At 41.9% G+C, this 18,500-nt stretch overlaps 1 protein-coding gene across 2 annotated transcripts in view; it reads right to left on the reverse strand.

The window, feature by feature from the left end:
* Nucleotides 1-501: 501 nt before the first annotated feature.
* The window catches only part of ap2b1 (adaptor related protein complex 2 subunit beta 1), a 272,901-nt gene continuing 254,902 nt past the window's right edge, over nucleotides 502-18,500 (reverse strand). For both annotated transcript variants that reach the window (XM_080210859.1, XM_080210856.1), the window contains one exon: nucleotides 502-1,894. In XM_080210859.1, coding sequence (XP_080066985.1) covers nucleotides 1,820-1,894 — 75 coding nt within the window. In that variant the 3' untranslated portion in view covers nucleotides 502-1,819. The remainder of the gene's footprint in view (nucleotides 1,895-18,500) is intronic.

The raw sequence follows: 18,500 nt of genomic DNA on the forward strand, positions 1-18,500 counted from the left end.
ACCTGTTGTGACGTTTTCCATTATGTGGTTTTCAGATTATTGAATGCAGTGCAAGGTACATGCTGGCACTGCTGAGGGTAAGATTCCAATATAACATACTGCTGGTGCTCAACAGAGATGACAATCACTCTGGGGGTTTCAAACTTGATTGTTTGTACAAGTCACATAATGCTTAACAATAATTCTTAAAACCGCCAACGTTATGGATAGATGATAGCCTGACTGCACCCAGTTAATAGGGGTTATGGAACCAGTCTGGCCAGAAAACAGAATACACATTCAGTGAGGCTAAATTAAGAGAAGTTCCATAAAATTTGATCCTCATTCCTGACTCATTAAGCAACCACTGGACAGAGAGGCATGTGCCAAACCACCTGTCATTTAGAGACACAAGTCAAAAAAGATCTTCCTGATATCAGTACAATACACCTAAACACCAATTCCATTCACGAGGCAGCACACCACCACCACCACCACCACCAACCCCCACCCCGCCAGATGGTCAGCAAGATGCTGGGCAGGATTTTAGGGCCTTGTTCTTCCCGAAACCGTAAAATCCTGCCTGAGGTCGACAGACCTTTCCATAGTCTGCCCCTTGCCTGCTTCAATTCCTGTGGCTGTGGGCAGTAAAATTCCAGCCACCATGTTAGATTCATTCCCCTTTATTCAGTATTTTATAGATTTATAAGATGTGAACATGCACTATGTTGTGTCCGAAAAAAGTAACTGCAATTACAAAGAAAAGGCTGGCAGTAATAAGGGTCACTCGATGCATCACCCAAGTATATGCAGTGAATAGCATTTCAGCAACACTTTGCTGTCTGCTTTACCACACCACTGTCATCATTTTGACAAACCGTTTATTGAGAACAGCGGCGAATTTAAAAAAAAGTTTTTGAAAAATTGCAACAAATACAAATAATCTACAAAAATTGGGCGTCTTTTTATCAGGACGGTGCAGGCATGGTATCTGATACTGTTTACAAGTGTAACTGCAAATACAACCCTTAAAACTGGCGACACCTTTGAAGATGCAACCTCCTACCCTTAAGTGAGAAATTCCTCACCTTTCAACAGGGATGCAACACCCCCACCCAAGTTTCAGGAGAAGTCAGATGACAGCAGTTTCAGCGAGAAATACCTACCTCATAAAGACAGCAGGGTTCCCAATCACAGATTAGCTTGGGTAACTGACATAGGCAACGGTAGCACTTTATTGAAATGCCAATATGAAACAGTTGGAGAACCTGCAAGAGTTTGGCAGCAAAAACATACAAACAACTGACAGGACATCTTGTACAGATGTGATTAAGTGCAACTTTAACAACTGGACAAATGCTTTAGTGGGGAAAGCAACCTCGGGGGTTAAATGCTTCAGCTCTCTGTACTTCCCCCTGAATATACCTCCGTTTCCTTTTAAGACACACCCCGCATTTGATGTATCCTGTGGGGATTTGTATGGTCCCAGAATTTCCTATCTCAATTATACGTAGAATTTAAAGCAATTATTAAAACAGAACAAAATTGGCACACAACAAATAAATCAGATGGAATAACATCACCTTGAAATAGTGGTCTCAATAGTGGTATTTTAAAAAAAAGAAAGCAGACAATAGAACAAAATTTCTGGCAACAATAAAGACTGTGGTTGACACCTATTAAACATATACAATTGCAGGTTTCGCCATTGAATCAGTGCATTTCCATTAAAAAAACAAATGTAGATTTTGTTGATGATCCATTTCATATATGCACTGACAGTAAGATGGAGTGCAGTAAGATGGGTTCTTCCATTACGATTGGGGTGTGTTTCTCATCTTCAGTTTTTCAGGAGAGTATCATAGACTTGGTAGACGTAATGTGACACCTCTGGTGCTCTGCATTTTAGAGACAGCTGGGTGGGAGAGAAAAGAAACAAAACATTAATCGAAAGTGGAATATAGGCACATAAGACCCTGCCCAGGGGAATGACAAAACTCATATTGATACACTTCACCGAGGCAGGCTTTGCAACACCACAGAGAAAATATAAAGCCAGAGCTCAGAAATGAAGAACAATGGAGAGTATTAGAATTCACAGTGGCCCACTCAGCAACCATGAAAGAATGATGGGTTAACATTTGTGTTTTTCATCTGCAGTCCATCCTAGCCAGTCAGATGCTGACTGGCCAACAGTGGATTTCCAGCACCGTTCAACAACAATCTTGATGTATACAGCAGCTTGAATGGAGTAAAATGTTCCAAGGTGTTTCTTAGCAACATCAAGACAGTCTCAGACCGAGCCAGATATGGGGATTATAGGCCAAGTGACCAAAAACTTGGTCCAAGAGGGGAAAGCAGCAGAAAGATTTCAGTGTTTAGGGCCTTGGTAGTTGAAGTTATTGGTGTCAATGATAGAGTGATGAAAGTCAGAGATAAACAAGAGGTCAAAATGGGGGAAATTTAAGGGATCAAAATTTTGTACAATGACAGGAGGTTACAGAGATAAGGGATGGTCAAGACAATGGGAGGATTTGAAAACAGAGGATCATTTATTTACTTTTAATTTGAGTTTGATTTATTGTTGTCACATGTATTAGTACACAGTGAAAAGTATCGTTTCTTGCGCGCTAAACAGACAAAGCATACTGCCCACAGAGATGTGGAGATGCTGGCGTTGGACTGGAATAGGAACAGTAAGAAGTCTCATAACACCAGGTTTAAATCCAACAGGTTTATTTGATAGCACAAGCTTCCCGAGTGCTGCTCCTTCATCAGGTGAGTGACTCACCTGAAAGAGCAGAGCTCTGAAAGCTCATGTTACCAAATAAACCTGTTGGACATTAACCTGGAGTTGAGACTTCCTGTCCATAGAAACGGAAAGGAACAAGTGCAAAATGTAGTGTTACAGTCATAGCTAGACTGTACAGAAAGATCATTTTAACGTGAAGTAGGTCTATTCAAAAGTCTGATGGCAGCAGGGAAGAAACTGCTCTTGAGTTGGTTGGTAGGTGACCTCAGACTTTTTGTATCTTTTTCTTGATGGGGGGGGGGGGGGGGGGGGGAGGAGGGGGAGGGGAGAATGTCCAGCTGTGTGGGGTCCTTGATTATGCTGGATGCTTTTCCGACGCAGCAGGAAGTGTAGAAAGTGCCAATGGGTGGGAAGCTGGTTTGACTGATGGACTGGACTTCATTCACGACCCTCTATGGTTTCTTGCATTAGGTGGTTAAGTACAAGATTTTTTTAAAAAAATCAAAGCCTTGCTGAATCTAAGCCAATGTCGCTCAGCAGCTAAAGGAGTGATGGATGAATGGTACTTGCCGTGAGCTCAGATAAGGGTAACGGAGTTTCGGATGAGCTCAACATTATGGAATGTGCTTGGTAGAAGTGCAATGTTACTCAACATGTGTTTACTCCAAAGGCATGGATGAGAGTTTCAGCAGCAGACAAGCTGTGACAGGCGATGTGAAAAATGTGATATCAGGCAGTCTTAGTGATGGAGAGGTTAGAGGAGAGGAAGCACAGCTCGGTCAAACAGAATGATAAACATCGGTGAGAACATACACTTTTCCAACATGGGTCAGGTATCTGCACTGAACTCATCATCAGTGGAAAGGCAAGTTGCGAAAGGGATGCAAACAGTTTACAAAGAGATATTGATAGGTAAAGTGGGCAAAATATTGGCAAATGGAGTGTAATGTGGGAAAACGTGAAGTTGTTCACTTTGAAAGGAGAACAAAAGAACAAGAGTATTATTTCAATGGAGGATAACAGCAGAAAACTGCAACATAAAGGAACTTAAGAGAAGGGAAGTCTTGCTGCAACTGCACAAGGTGCTGGTGAGGCCACATCTGGAGTACTGTGAGCAGTTTTCGTGTCCTTTTTTAAGGAAGGATATTAGCCAGGATTCTCCCAGCCTGCTGCGCTGCCCAAGTAGTGCAGTGGGCTAGGAAACATCAGCGACACACCGGTCGCCTGGGCTTCTGTGTGCCTCCCAGGTGAGGTTTTTGAGCATAACCAGCATCACGCTGGAAATTGGCACGGAACTGATTATCATACTGAAATTAACGTTTCAATATGATTAGTGGGCCTGGGATGGAATTCTCTGGGCTCACTACCATCTCCTTCCATCCCCTCTGGGAGCAGTTCTCTCCTGCGGCATTTGCAACTGCACCCGACTAATGGGCAACAGATGCCCGACACTGCTGGAGGGAACAGAGGCCATTGAGGCCTCTCTGGAAAGTCAGGGGTTAGGGGGAGGGTGCCCTTGGGCAGTGCCCATTGAGTACCAGGCAGTGCCAAGGGGAGGTGGGGCCTATTGGGGGCAATTGGTAGGGGAACAGGGAACCTGCTGCCACTCTGCAAGAGGATCATTAGTGGAGTGAGGGTTATTGGGGCTGATGCTAGAAACAATCTTTGAAATGTTGCTTCTGTGCCCAATATAGTGTCACCATCACCTTCTTAAGGGCAATTAGGGATGGCTATTAATTGCTCACCTAGACAGTGAAGCCCACATCACATGAACGAATAAAAATAAGTTTGATGCAGACCATAATGTCTTATTCACCGTTCCCACAGGTGTGGTATTTGTTCATTTCTCATATTAACATACATGTAGCCTCAGAGCTGAAAAACTAATTAGTGGTAATTAGGTGCTGTGGATCTGCACCCACTCATCTTAGAGGTGGAAAGCCAGGATCCAATCTAGTATCGTCAAACAGGACTAGTTACGTTACTCACTGCAAATGCCTTCTCTACAATCTTCCATATTTGCATAGGCCATCGTAAATTCTCCCCTTAATCAAATTAACCCAATTGGCAAATTCAACAGTGGTAATGAAACACCATCTAATGAGAATGTATTGCTTCAATACACACTGGTGTCTTAGGATTGTAACATCGGTGTTGTATGAAAATCTGATTCCCCACTCATTTCTTTGGTAACTGTTTCAGGTTGACTCTGCTTATTTGCATGAATATATCTCTGCTTCTGACCTTTTACTCCACATGCTGTACATGCATACTAAACAACTTTTGTTGTTAAGCCTTCCCTTAAGCTGAAAAGGCTTGGTAAGAGAGCAAAGAGGTCCATTTTTCTTGTAAGCAGGTTTCACACTGCCCTGTCTGATTTTTCAATAATTTCACTTGACCGGAACATATAGAATCATTGAAGTTTACAGCACAGAGGGAGATCTTTCAGCCCATTGTTTTGTGCAAGTTCTGAGCTGGAAGAAATCCAAAACTACCTCTGCTTCACCCTGCACAAGTTCTGCATCAAATATTTATCCATTTTCAAAAAAAGTATAGTGGCCTGCTTCAAACACTCCCTCTGGCAAAATATTCCTTGCTCCAATAACCCTTTCTAATAATTCCAAAATCAATGGCCTCTTTGTCACTGACTTCCAGGCAGTCTTTTTTCAGTCACTCTTCCAAAATTCTTATTTGAAAAATTCTATTAAAGTCTCTCATCTCTGTTTCTGCTTCAGTTGAAACAACTCCAGTATCCCAGGTTTCTCATTAAACTATAGTTTTCTGGCACCAGCCTCTTGAATCTATATTATAAGCTCTCCAGTGTTTATTATTTTCGCAATGAAGCAGCAGATAAAACTACATACAGTGCTCCTGATGTAGCAATTGTTTTGTCATTACTCTTGTACTCCACGTCGCCATTTATAAATATTGGAATTCTGTTGACCATTTTCCCATGGTTTTATGTACTGGTATTTGCATTTTCAGGAAATTATACAACATTAAAGAATGCTCAAGGTAGTAGATAAGCCAAAGAGACTCAATTCTAAATCCCTTAGCGGCATGTTGCCTTGGATGTTAAGATGGTGTGCTTCATTAGCAGTGAGAAGGTGAAATTAAAATCTTGTGTTCTGTATATTTACACTGCATCATTTCAGATCATCCAAACTAAATCAGTTAAGACGAGAGGGAAAATAAAATGGGACACTAGCTTCCATCAAGAGAGAATTACTGAGCATAGCTGAAGTTGAGGGACTGGAATAATGAGGTATTTAAACAATGCAACACACCTACTCAGGCAATTACATACAGACTCTTCAGCCTCACGTATAAGAACTTGTCCAAAAGGTAAGCTAGAGCAACACAAAATTCTGAGGTCATGTTCCAACAAACAGTTTCTTCCTGCTGCCATCAGACTTTTGAACAGGCCTACCTTATGTTAAAGTTGATCTTTCCTACACCCTAGCTAAAGTAGAAGTTTATTCATTAGTCATAAGTAGGCTTACATTGAAACCGCAACGAAGTTACTTTTAAAATCCCCTAGCCACCACACTCCGTTACCTGTTCGGTACACTGAGGGAGAATTTAGCATGGCCAATGCACCTAACCAGCATGTCTTTTGGAGTATGGAGAAGCCATAGCACCTGGAAGAAACCCATACAGACATGGGGAGAACGTACAGACTCTAGACAGACCCAAGTGGGAATCGAATCTGGGTCCCTGGTGCTGCCCAATGATTGTAAGACTACATTCTGCACTCCTTTCCTTTTCTCTGAATGGTATGCTTTGTCTGTATAGTACGCAAGAAACAACACTTTTCACTGTATCCCAATACGTGACAATAATAAATCAAATCAAATTTCAGTGGCAATAACTTGAAGAGGAAACAGCTAAAGTGGTCCTGGAAGTGACAGATCCTGCTTGACAAAGATCTATGATGACTTTGAGCTTGTGATAATAAACTTGGAAATGGAATTTTCCATGTTTCATCTTCATTTGGATTCTTGATTTTTTTTGGCAAACTAGCATTCTGCTGTTCTCTTTTGAAAGCAATTGTCTTGCTGTAAGAACCAATTTTAATGTTTTTCCAAAAGTTTTCAAGAAATTTATTTCTGTATTTCTTGTTCCTCTAATCTTATTGCTTTAGACCTTGCTTGATGTCCCAGCTACCAGCACACTCCCCAGCTGACCCGAGACAAAGGTATATTAACAAGCCGATGAACCAATGTGCATCTTTCACCAGGAGCCAATGGATAATCAGATCAGATGTGGAAATCATGGTGATTTCCACTGCCCTTGTCAGCCTAGGGTCCCCCACAACCAATTACAGTCACTCTGCTGCCACTGACCAGAAAAAGCAAATTCGGTACCAACCAGGAATTAAATCAGAAATTTCCTACATGGATCACCAGCCTCTACAATTTACCTCTAGTTCAGCAAGCAAAAGTGATCTTTTAGTCACAGTGAGGTAGGGTATGCCTGTGGAATGATAATGAGTTGAATTTTGCTGTGAAAATATGATGATGCTAACTGCACTCAACTTTATATGCAAACTGGATAACGTACAATGACCTCAATGCACAATTAAATGTGGAAAGCTGGAAGCTGTTGCAATGTTCTGTTGTAAGCTTCCCGAAAACAGCATTATTTATTTATCTTTATTGCCATACAATGTGAAGCGCGTAGGCACAGTATTGAAAACAAGATCAACAACAGTATCAGACAATACACACATAAAAATCACAATATGGGGCAAATTTTACCGTCCCGCCCATGGTGGGAATCGGAGCTGGCGCGGAGCGGATCATGGAATGGTCCGTTGACCTTAGGTGGGATTTTCCAGTTTTGGGGCAAACGAGGCCTGAAAATTCTGCACTACGTTCCTCACAAGTCTTCTGAAAGTCATTACATCTTCAACAGGCAAAGCATTCCAAGTATTAACAATTTGTTGTGGGAAGAAAAAATTGTGAATCTCGAAACGTAAACCAAATTTCTGTAGTTTATACTGATGACCATACAAAATACCATTATAAGAACATTTCAGTCATGTGTCAATTTATAAACTTAAACTAAATCAAAAATCAGTCTCTAAAGATTGTAATCCAAGAATTCTTAAACACTCCTCAAAGTATTCCCCTCATGCCTTCCATTTTCCATCTTGCCATCTGACTCACCATTTAAACATTCTGAACGATGCAGAGCTGCTTGACTTACGCATATAAAAGGATTAAACTCATCAGAAAGAGTTAGGGTTCTTCATTCCAAGTTAATCACACTTTCAGTGGTGTTGTAGGCCTTAATTACAATTAAACAAAATTTCTGACAACAGAAATTAACTTTTACAAGTGTGAAATCTCATTCCCACAGCTTGCTATCTTTGATGGAGACTATATTTTTTGTCTCCTGTCCCTCAGTCCAATCTTCCTTTACCCCTCATTTCCTGTTCTACACTTGGTTTGACACAGTATTCAATATTCCAATTTACATTTCCTGGTTTAAATCCTGCACTTCCCACCGCCAATCCTTCAATCTGACTGCTTAAGGAGATATTGTTGTTTCCCTGTCCTTATGAACCACCTCCCCCCCGCCCCCAGTGAGGGTGCAATGACTTTGGACGTTACATTGTTTGCAACTTGCCAAAACATGAAAAGTTAATGGGCGAATTCAAATGTTAAACAGCCAACCACTTACATCTCGCAGTAAAATCTGGCCCAATAGCATTTACAAGTGCATAACAGAGCTTACCTTCACAGAGGTCCCTCCTTCCATGCTCTGAAGCAACAAGGCATTGAGGGTGTCATTCTGACATCCAGGACAGAGTTTGAAGGAGGTTCTTTTGACATGAACACTGGGATCTTTACAGATGGTCATAAATTGGCACTAGACAGCTTTTTACTTTGAAAAATATTTCTCTATAACACTTCTTCCCTGACAATTTTGAAAACTGATTTTTTAAAATCATAAGTGTTAGAATTCTGCACTGAATCCTTTCAAGTGAGAGTTGCTATGGAAACCAGCATCCTCTGGTTTGAGCATGTACATTCAAAGCCATTCTTCTAAACTGTTTTTTTTCAAAAATGCCACTCCTGATCAGGCACAAATGTTGCAATGATTTATAAATAGTTAAGCCAGGACCAAAAAATAAGAATTTTTTTTTTATCTCTATAAAAAGCCAGACAAGTCGAGAACTGATCACAACTTAAGTTATGCTTTAGAACATACTCATAATACTAAAGTCAGTGAATAAAACAATGATTTACTGACTCACCTTAAGTATTTAGATCAATTTAATGCTGGCTCACCCTATGACCTAGCAGGTAAAGGCTGCTCTAGAAATTAATCATATAAGACCTGCTTCTCTCGTTGGTCTGTGTGGATTCAACTGATCCCAGGAGGTGGCATGCTCATGAGGACTTGAAAATCCCAACGTTTGTGAACAGGGGGTGGGGGGGTGGTAAGTCTTATGCAATTGCCTATGCAGACAGGACCTGTGTGTGAATGGCAGCGAGGACAAGTCTGGGCTTGGATGTACTGTCCTTCATGGTAGAATGACCAGCTGACAGTCACTTGTCCAAACTCCCATGAGGAATGCTTAATACCTTGAAAATAGCAGAGGGCACAGTGCTGATGGGGTCATTTTACCCCAGCAATAATGTGCATGGCAGGAGAGGAGAGAAGAACATACTGCTGATAATTAAAATAATTACATCATTTCAACACCTTCATATAGAGAGAGAGAGAGAGAGAGAAGTTTCATAATGTACACATAGTTGTTGGCTTGAATACAAGTGAAAGAGAGTGAAATGTAAGATTTCACGAATTAAGAGCTTGTATGTAAGCCTTTCATAATTGAAAATAAAGGAAGAGTTGCTGTATTTAATTTTTTATGCTCAACAGTCTTACTGATAAGATGGAAGCCCATGGAATGAAGGAGAAAGTAGTGGTATGCATGCAAAATTGGCACAGTGTGACAGGAAGCCAAACATGGATGATTTTCAGACTAGAAGATGATTTGCAATGGGGTTCTCGAAGGGTTACTTTTCGGAATATTACTCTGTAAAATTCCTATAAACCACCTATACTCAGATATAGAGCCAGCAGTATAAATTTAGCAGATGATATGAAATTGGCAAAGCTGTGCCGAGTATGGCAGTAAGCTTCAGGATGATAATGAGAAGGATAATTAAAGGGTAGAGCCATGGCATAGGATCATAGGAATTGGGAGGTGATGGCCTAGTGGTATTATCACTAGACCATTATTCCAGAAACTCAGCTAATCTTCTAGGAATCCAGGTTTGAATCCCACCATGGCAGACGGTAGAGTTTGAATTCAGCAAAAAAAAATCTGGAATTCAATAAAAAAATCTGGAATTAAGAACTGACTGATGAAACCATTGTTGACTATTATAAAAACCCATCAGTTTCACTAATGCCCTTTAGGGAAGGAAATCTGCCGTCTTTACCTGGTCTGACCCACGTGATTCCAGAGCTACAAAAATGGGGTTGACTCTCAACTGCCCTTGGGAAACCAGGGATGGACAATAAATGCTGGCCAGCCAGTGACACCCATGCCCCAAAAATGAATTTTTAAAAATTAGGAGCAGGCGGCAGCAATTTAGCCCTTTGAGTTTGCTCCGCTGTTCAACTGGATCATGGTTGATCTCTTCCTGGTCTCAAATCCACCTCCCCACCTGTTTCCCATACTCCTTTAATCTGCTTTTTTTAAAAAAATCAGAAACATATCTATCGCCAATTTGAAACCATTCAATGATTCAGAGTTCACCATGCTATGGGGCAGTGTTCAGCAAAGTGTGGGTGAGCAAACATCAACAATACTCTTCTTCTAACTCAATTATTTCAAATTTTTAATTAAAAAATGTTTTTCATATGCTCAAAATGATTGAGCTAGAAGAGTAATGTTATCATTGATTTCACTAAGCCAGAAGTGTTAGTGAGATAAGAACAGCAACAAATGAGATAGAAATTCAAAAAGTGGCTGGAATAGATGAGAGTAGATTAAAAACATAATATCAAATGTTTACTAAGCTGTACAAATATATTTATTAATCCGGAGAGTGGCCAGAGGACGTCATGCTGACAATAATGATCATCCTAAGGAAGAAGCCAAAGGCATGCCAATGTTGTAACTTTCATACAGTTAGTCAGACCGTCCATGCATGGAAGGTTGTGTTAAGAATTGTAACAAACTGAGTGGGTGGGAAGGCACAGAACTACATCGGAGATAACCAGTTTGGATTCAGGGGATGAGAGAAGCAACTGACATTGTCAGATTAATGAGTGAACACAGGGAGTGACTAATGAGTTTGTCTGTGAATTTTGAAGCGCCTTGGATTGGGTTGACTGGATTGACATGTGCTAAAAGACACTGGAGTATACTGGAGAGATAGACAATTCAGGAGGGAGACAGAGAGAGAGAGAGAGAGAGAGACTAGTAAGAAATCTATATTTGGGGACAAACAGCATCAGTGAGAATAGGCAATGAGAACTATGTGTAATTGGAAGAGGAGCTTGACAAGGGTGCTGTTTATCATCAGTTCTCTTCAATGATTAAAGAAACATTTGAAGACACTGAATTTGTCATTCAGACATTAGGGGGTGGTGGGGCAATGATAACATCAGTTACAGTTGCAGATGACAAAGCGCTCATAGCAAGCACAGAATTCTTACGAACTTTGGAACAAAAGTGTTGCATCTCACAAAATCACCAAGAAATATTCACATTCTCATTTCAGGAAGAGAACTAGAACATGTGCAAAAATTCATCTATTTCGGAAGCATAATATCTGCACATGGAAGATGCAACAAACAAATTAAGACAAGGATCACAAAGGGAAGGATTGTATTTAATAAGAGGAGAGAGAGTTGCCAACTAGAAAGCTGGATAAAACAACTCAATGTGGTAATGCCCTCTCAAATGGCCACTCAGTTGAACCCAACCACTACAAATAAAACAAAAAAGCAATGAAATCAGATAGACCAACCGGCATTAACCTCGGCATGGAAACACCAATGGTAAACTCAACCATGTCGACCCTGCATCATCTCCTTACTAACTACAAGGGGCTTTTGGGAGAGCTGTCTCACATACCAGTCAAACCACAGCCTGACATAGTCATAATAATGGGATTATACCTTACAGATAATGCCCTAGACATCAGCACGACCATTCCCTGGTATATCTCGAATCACTGGCAGAGGCGGCGGCACTGCTAAACATCAACCCCATGAAATCTCATAGCACCAGATCAAACATGGGCAAGGAAACCTCCTGCTGATTACCATACACCATCACCCATCAGCTGGCATGGAGGGTAGCAAAGGCACACAATGTACTCTGGGTGGGGGCATCAATATCCATCAAGAATGGCTTGGTAGTACCATCATAGTCCAAGCTGGCCAGGTCCGAATGGACATAACCGTTAGACTGGATCTACGGCAGGTGGTAAGGGAACCAACAAGAGAGAAAAGCACATGTAACCTCATCCTCACCAAACTGTCTGCCGCAGCTACGTTTGGCCAATGACAAGCTGGATAGGAGTGACAACCACACATTCTTGTGGAAATAAAGTCCCGTCTTCACATTGAGGATACCCAGCATCATGCTACACGGCATTACAACCGTACTAAATGGATAGACTGCGAACAGATCTACCAACTCAAAACTGAGCACCCATGAGATGCTGTGGGTCATCAGCAGCAGCAGAATTGTACTCAACAACAATCTGTAATCTCATGACTCAACATATCTGTGGGCAGCATAGTGGCACAGTGGTCAGCAGTACTGCTTCACAGTGCCAGGGGCCAGGGTTTGATTCCCAGCTTGGGTCACCATCTGTGCATATTCTCCCCGTGTCTGCGTGGGTTTCCACTGGGTGCTCCAATTTCCTCCCAGTCTCAAAGATGTGTTGCTTAGGTGCACTGGCCATGCTAAATTCTCCCTCAGTGTACCCAAACAGGCGCAGGAATGTTGCTACTTGGGGATTTTCACAATAATTTCATTTCTGTGTTAATGTAAGCCTACTTGTGACACTAATAAATACCCTAAAAAACTATCCCCCAGTTTACCACTATCACAAAGTCAAGGAATCAACCTTGGTTCAATAAAGAGTGCAGGAGAGTATGTTGGAGCAACACCCGGCATGCTAAAAATGAGTGTCAACCTAGTGTAGCTACAGCACGAGACTCCTTGTTTGCTAAAAAGCATAAGTAGCAAGCAATAGACAAGAGCTAAGCAATTCTGTAAGCAATGGATCAGATCTAAGCTCTGCAGTCCTGCCACATCTGCTGTGAATGATGGTGAACAATTAAACAACTTACTCCAGAGATATCCCCATTCTCAGTGATGGAGGAGCCCAGTACACTGGCATAAAAGATAAGGCTGAGGCATTCACAGCAATCTTCAGCCTGAAGTGCTGATCCATGGATGATCCATGTCAGCCTCCTCTGCAAGTCCCCAGCATCACACATATCAGTCTTCAGCCTAATCAATTCACTCAAGGAACCCTTGAAGGCATTATATATTGCAAAGGCCTGAAATATTCCAGTAATAATACTGAAGAGCTGTAATCCAAAACTTGTTGCGCCCTTAGCTGTTCCAGTTTGGCTACAACACTGATATCTATCTGGCAATGTGCAAAATTGCTAAGATATGTCCTGTACACAAGAAAGAGGACAAATACCAGTCTATTTTCGACCACTGGTAAACTAATGGGAGTCATCACAGTGGTATCAAGTGGCACTTTCTCAGCAATAATCTACTCATGGACACGGAGCTTGGGTTCTATCAGGATCACTCAGCTCCTGACCTCATTACAGTCTTGGTTCAAACATGGACAAAAATGCTGAATGCCAAAGGTGAGGTGAGAGTGACTGCCCTTAACATCAAGGCAGCATTTGACTGAGTATGACATCAAAACTGGAATCAATGGGAATCAGGAGGAAAACCCTTCACTGGCTGGAGTCATACCTGACACAAAGAAAGATGGCTGTGGTGGTTGGAGGACAATTATCTCAGCTCCAGGACATCACTGTAGGAGTTCCTCAGGTTCTAGGCTCAACCATCTTCAGCTGCTTCATCAATGACCTTCCCTCCATCATAAGGTCAAAACTGGGGATATTCACTGATGACTGCACAATGTTCATATTCAACACCATTTTCAACTCCTCAGAATCTGAAGCAGTCCATATCGAAAAGCAGCAATACCTGATAACATCCAGGCTTGGGTTGACAAGTGCCACACAAATGCCAGGCAGTGACCATCTTCAACAAGAGAAGTACCTAACCATTGCTCCCTGAACCTCAATGGCATTACCACTGCAGAGTCCCCCGCTATCAACATCCTGAAGGTTACCATTGACCAGAAATTGAACTGGACCTGACCACATAAATACTGCAGCTACCAGAGCAGGTCAGAAGTCCTGAACCCTGCTGCATGTAACTCACCTCCTGACTCCCCAAAGCCTGCCCACCATCCACAAGACACAAATCAGGAGCATGATAGAATATTCTTCACTTGCATGGATGAGTGTAGCTCAAACATCATGCAAGAAGCTCAATATCATCCAGGACAAACCAGACTGCTTGATTGCTACCCCTCCAAAAACATTCAATCTCTCTGTCACTGACAAACAGTGACAGCAGTGCATACCATCTATGAGAAGCACTGCAGGAACTCACCAAGGTTCCTCAGGCAGCACCTTGTCACCCATGATCACTACCATCTTGAAGGAATACCTAGGAATCTGGTGGGAACCACCATCTGGAGGTTTCCCTCCAAGTCACTCACCATCCGGACTTAGAAATATATTGCCATTCCTTCACTGTCACTGGTTCAAAATCCTGGAACTCACTTTCAAACTACACTGTGGGTGTACCTACACCTTACGGACTGCTGCATATCAAGGCAGCAGCTCACCATCACCTTCTAAAGGGCATTTAGTGGTGAGCAATAAATGTTGGCCTAGTCAGCGATGCCTGTCCATCCGTAAATGGGTTTTTAAAAAACAGCAACATGTTAACACCTCGATTTGGAATTTTTTTTATGGATGAGAGAAATTTGCATTAGGAAACTGGGTTTGTAAAAGACATTATAGCAGGAAGGTTGCAGGGAAAAGGTGCAGAGGAAGGAAAATAAAAGTATCAATATCAGATGGCTTGAAAACTGAAGGAAGTTATTGAAAAATGAGAAGACTCAGTTGGAGACACATAGAGAAAGCTTTGAACCGAGGACCTGACTTCAGACAGAGCACATATGAGAAAATCAACAGGAAAACTATGGGCGTACATAGACAGAAAGAGGAGGAGCATATTGACAAAGTGGCTGAAAATCCACATACTTTGGGTATGCAGGTGGCATGCGTGGTAGTGATTATCACTGCTGCCTCACCATGCCAGGGACCCGTTTTCAATTCCAGCCTTGGCTCACTGTCTGTGTGGAGTCTGTATAATTTCCCCACGTCTACGTGGGTTTCCTTCGGGTGCTTTGGTTTCCTCCCACAGTCCAAAGATGTGCTGGTTATTTTGACTGGCCATGCTAAATTGCCACTTTGTGTCAGGGGATTAGTAGGGTAAATAAGTGCAGTCCTGGTGATTGTTGGTACAGGCTCAATGGATCGAATGGTCTCTTTCAGTACTGTATGGATTCTATGTTAGAGCATGATAAATCAGTGGTTAAGGCTCAGCTGGTACATTTTGTGTAATTCTGGCTACCACACATCAGGAAAGATGTAAGCCTTAGAAATATGAGAGAGTAGGTTTACCTGGATGCTACCAGGGATGAGGAACAGTTGAAAAACTCAGTTTTATTCCCTTGGAATAGAGAAGGTTAAGTGGTAACATAGGAGAGGTTTTCAAGCTGCTGAGTGATTTTGATTGAGCAGATGGAGAATGATGACTCCTTCGTGTCAGTAAGTAAATAACTAGAGGTCACAGAATCAAGATAACTGGCCAAGGGGAGATGAGGAGAATATTTTTCATTCCGAATTGTTGTGACATACAAGATCATAGTAAGATCATCTGAAATAGGAACAGGAGTAGGCCGTTCAGCCGCTTGAGCCTGCTCCACTATTTAATACAATCATGGCTGATTTAACACTCACTAAGCCCATTTTCCTGCCTTCTCTCTGTCATACTTAATTCCCCTACTGATTAAAGACTTATCAATCTCAACCTTAAAATGTTCAAGAAGTCAGCCTCCAAAGCTTCCTGGGGTAAAGAATTCCAAAGATTCACCACTCTTGGTGAGAAGAAACTCTTCCTAAAATCCACCCTATTTTGCAACTGTGCCCTCTAGTCCTATACTCTTCCATGAGTGGAAATAACTTCCCAAAATTTACCCTATCTAACTCTCTGAGAACCTTATATGTTTCAATCATACCACCCCTCATTCTTCCAAACTCCAAAGAGTAGAGACCCAACTTGTTTAATCTTTCCTCTATACCCAGGATCATCCTAATAAAACTCTGTACTGCCTGTGGAAATGTCTCCTCTGGAACACTGTGCCAGCAAGGTAGCGGAAACTGAATCTGTAAATAGTTTTAACAAGGGAGTTGGACAGGTACTTGAAGATGTAAAACACATGCAGGTTCAAAAGGCTTGATTGCTCTTTCAACAAACCAGCACAATAGGTCAAACTATCTCCCCTTGTGCCACAAGATTTTGTGATTCTGTGCTGTTCTTGGCATTCAAAGAGGATCAATTTGCAACCGACTGATTAGTGCAGCAGGCTCAGCGATATATATAGTATTCCTTCAATCTTCACATAATATCATTTTAGTCTTCAGAATTAATTTACTTTACGCAATTAATTTATTATGGGTTTATGTGCGATCAGTCCAAGAACTTGGGGCCATAAATGAAAGACGGACACCAACAACATTCCCTTGGGAATATGCCACACAAGAATTTAACAGGCCACACACAAGAGCAATTACTTTTAGATGCATATATATGTGACTGCATGGTAACCTTAAAGGGGCTGCAGAGTTCAACAAATGGGTTACGTATTGTGAAGGAGAACTAGTGGCAATTTTACTTACCAATAAATCCAATAAGGGATTCAGGAGAAATAAGATTGGGTTGAATGTGGAACTTGCAATCACAAGGAGAAACTTAGGCGAGTAGCGTATAGGCACTGAGCGGAAAGCTAAATAAGTTCACAAGGCAGAAGAGAATTGCAGAATTTGTTGCTAGAATGAGATGAAGTCAGGTGGGAGGAAGATCATGTGGAGCATTAACACCCGCATAGACCAGCTGGACCACATGGCATGTCTCTGTGCTGTAATTACTATGTACGTTGAGTAAGTGGAAACTGGGTGGGTTTAATGGCGCGCTGTGGTCCTCTGTGAATGTGTTCCAGTGCAGCTGGATTCCGCGAGAGTCCTAATCACGCTGTCATTGTGTGATGTTGGTTTATAATGGTTAGGATTTGAACACACACTTTGAATGAGGTTTCAGAGAAAAACAGCTCCAATAATTAGAATGTGATATAATAATATCTCTAATGCACCAAAAATACTCATTTTGAATGGCGTTAGTAGTAAAAATCTGACAACTGCAGCCAAAGAAAAAATACCTAGCACAATATATTAATTCCCAGCTATCCTGTGCTGAAGTGAACACTGAAAGTTTCTGTCAGGAAGAAATGGAAATGGTTCAACCCATCTCAACACCCACACTTTCGTTAGGCACTAGCATTCTAATACTTTGAAATAATTGTCTTAGTAAATGAATATAGGAATCCCCAACTGTAGTAACAGGATCACAAATTTGATCCTCAGTCTGTGCTAAATTGCTTGATCACAGTAAGTATGAAGGTGTCATAATTGATCAAAGAGTGTCAGCTACCCATTGGGAAGGCTGAAGAGTTGCCTTTAATTCCCACCACCAACTTTATCCTATCCCTTCCATGTCAACTGAGACTCGCTTCAGTTTGCAGTCTTGGTGTATTTGATTCCAAGATGAGATTCTCAGATGTGTCATCACCAAACCCACCAGCTAAACACAGCTATTTACCATTTATATAGATGATTTGGAGGAGGGAACCGAGTGTAGGGTGTTGAAATTTGCTGATGACACCAAAATTGGTGGAAAGGCAAATTGTGTGGAGGTTGGGGAGAGTCTACAGAAGGATCTAGATAGGCTGGGCGAATGGGCCAGGAAATGGCAAACGGAATTTAGTGTTGGCAAGTGCGAGGTGGTCCACTTTGGTAGGAATAATGGTAGGAAGGATTATTACTTACGTGGAGAAAAACTGCAGCAGGCGACAGTGCAGAGGGACCTCGGGGTCCTTGTGCATGAGTCGCAAAAACCCAGCTTGCAGGTGCAGCAGGTGGTCAGGAAGGCGAATGGGATGCTGGCCTTCATCGCGAGGGGGATTGAATATAAAAGTAGGGAGATCTTGCTGCGGCTGTATAGGGCATTGGTGAGGCCGCAGCTGGAGTACTGCGTGCAGTTTTGGGCACCGTACTTACGCAAGGATATTTTGGCCTTGGAGGGAGTGCAGAGGAGGTTTACTAGGCTGATGCCGGAGTTGAGGGGGTTGAGCTATGAGGAGAGGCTGAATAAATTAGGCTTGTACTCGTTAGAGTTTAGAAGAATGAGGGGAGATCTCATTGAGACGTATAAGATGATGAATGGGATGGATAGGATAGAGGTGGAGAGACTCTTCCCGCTCAGAAAGGATAGCAGGACTAGGGGGCACAGCCTCAAGATAAAGGGGGGGTGGTTTAGAACAGAGTTGAGGAGGAACTT

This window comes from Carcharhinus amblyrhynchos, chromosome 23 (genome assembly GCF_965287045.1).
Source record: "Carcharhinus amblyrhynchos chromosome 23, sCarAmb.v2.hapA, whole genome shotgun sequence".
Classification (NCBI taxonomy): domain Eukaryota; kingdom Metazoa; phylum Chordata; class Chondrichthyes; order Carcharhiniformes; family Carcharhinidae; genus Carcharhinus; species Carcharhinus amblyrhynchos.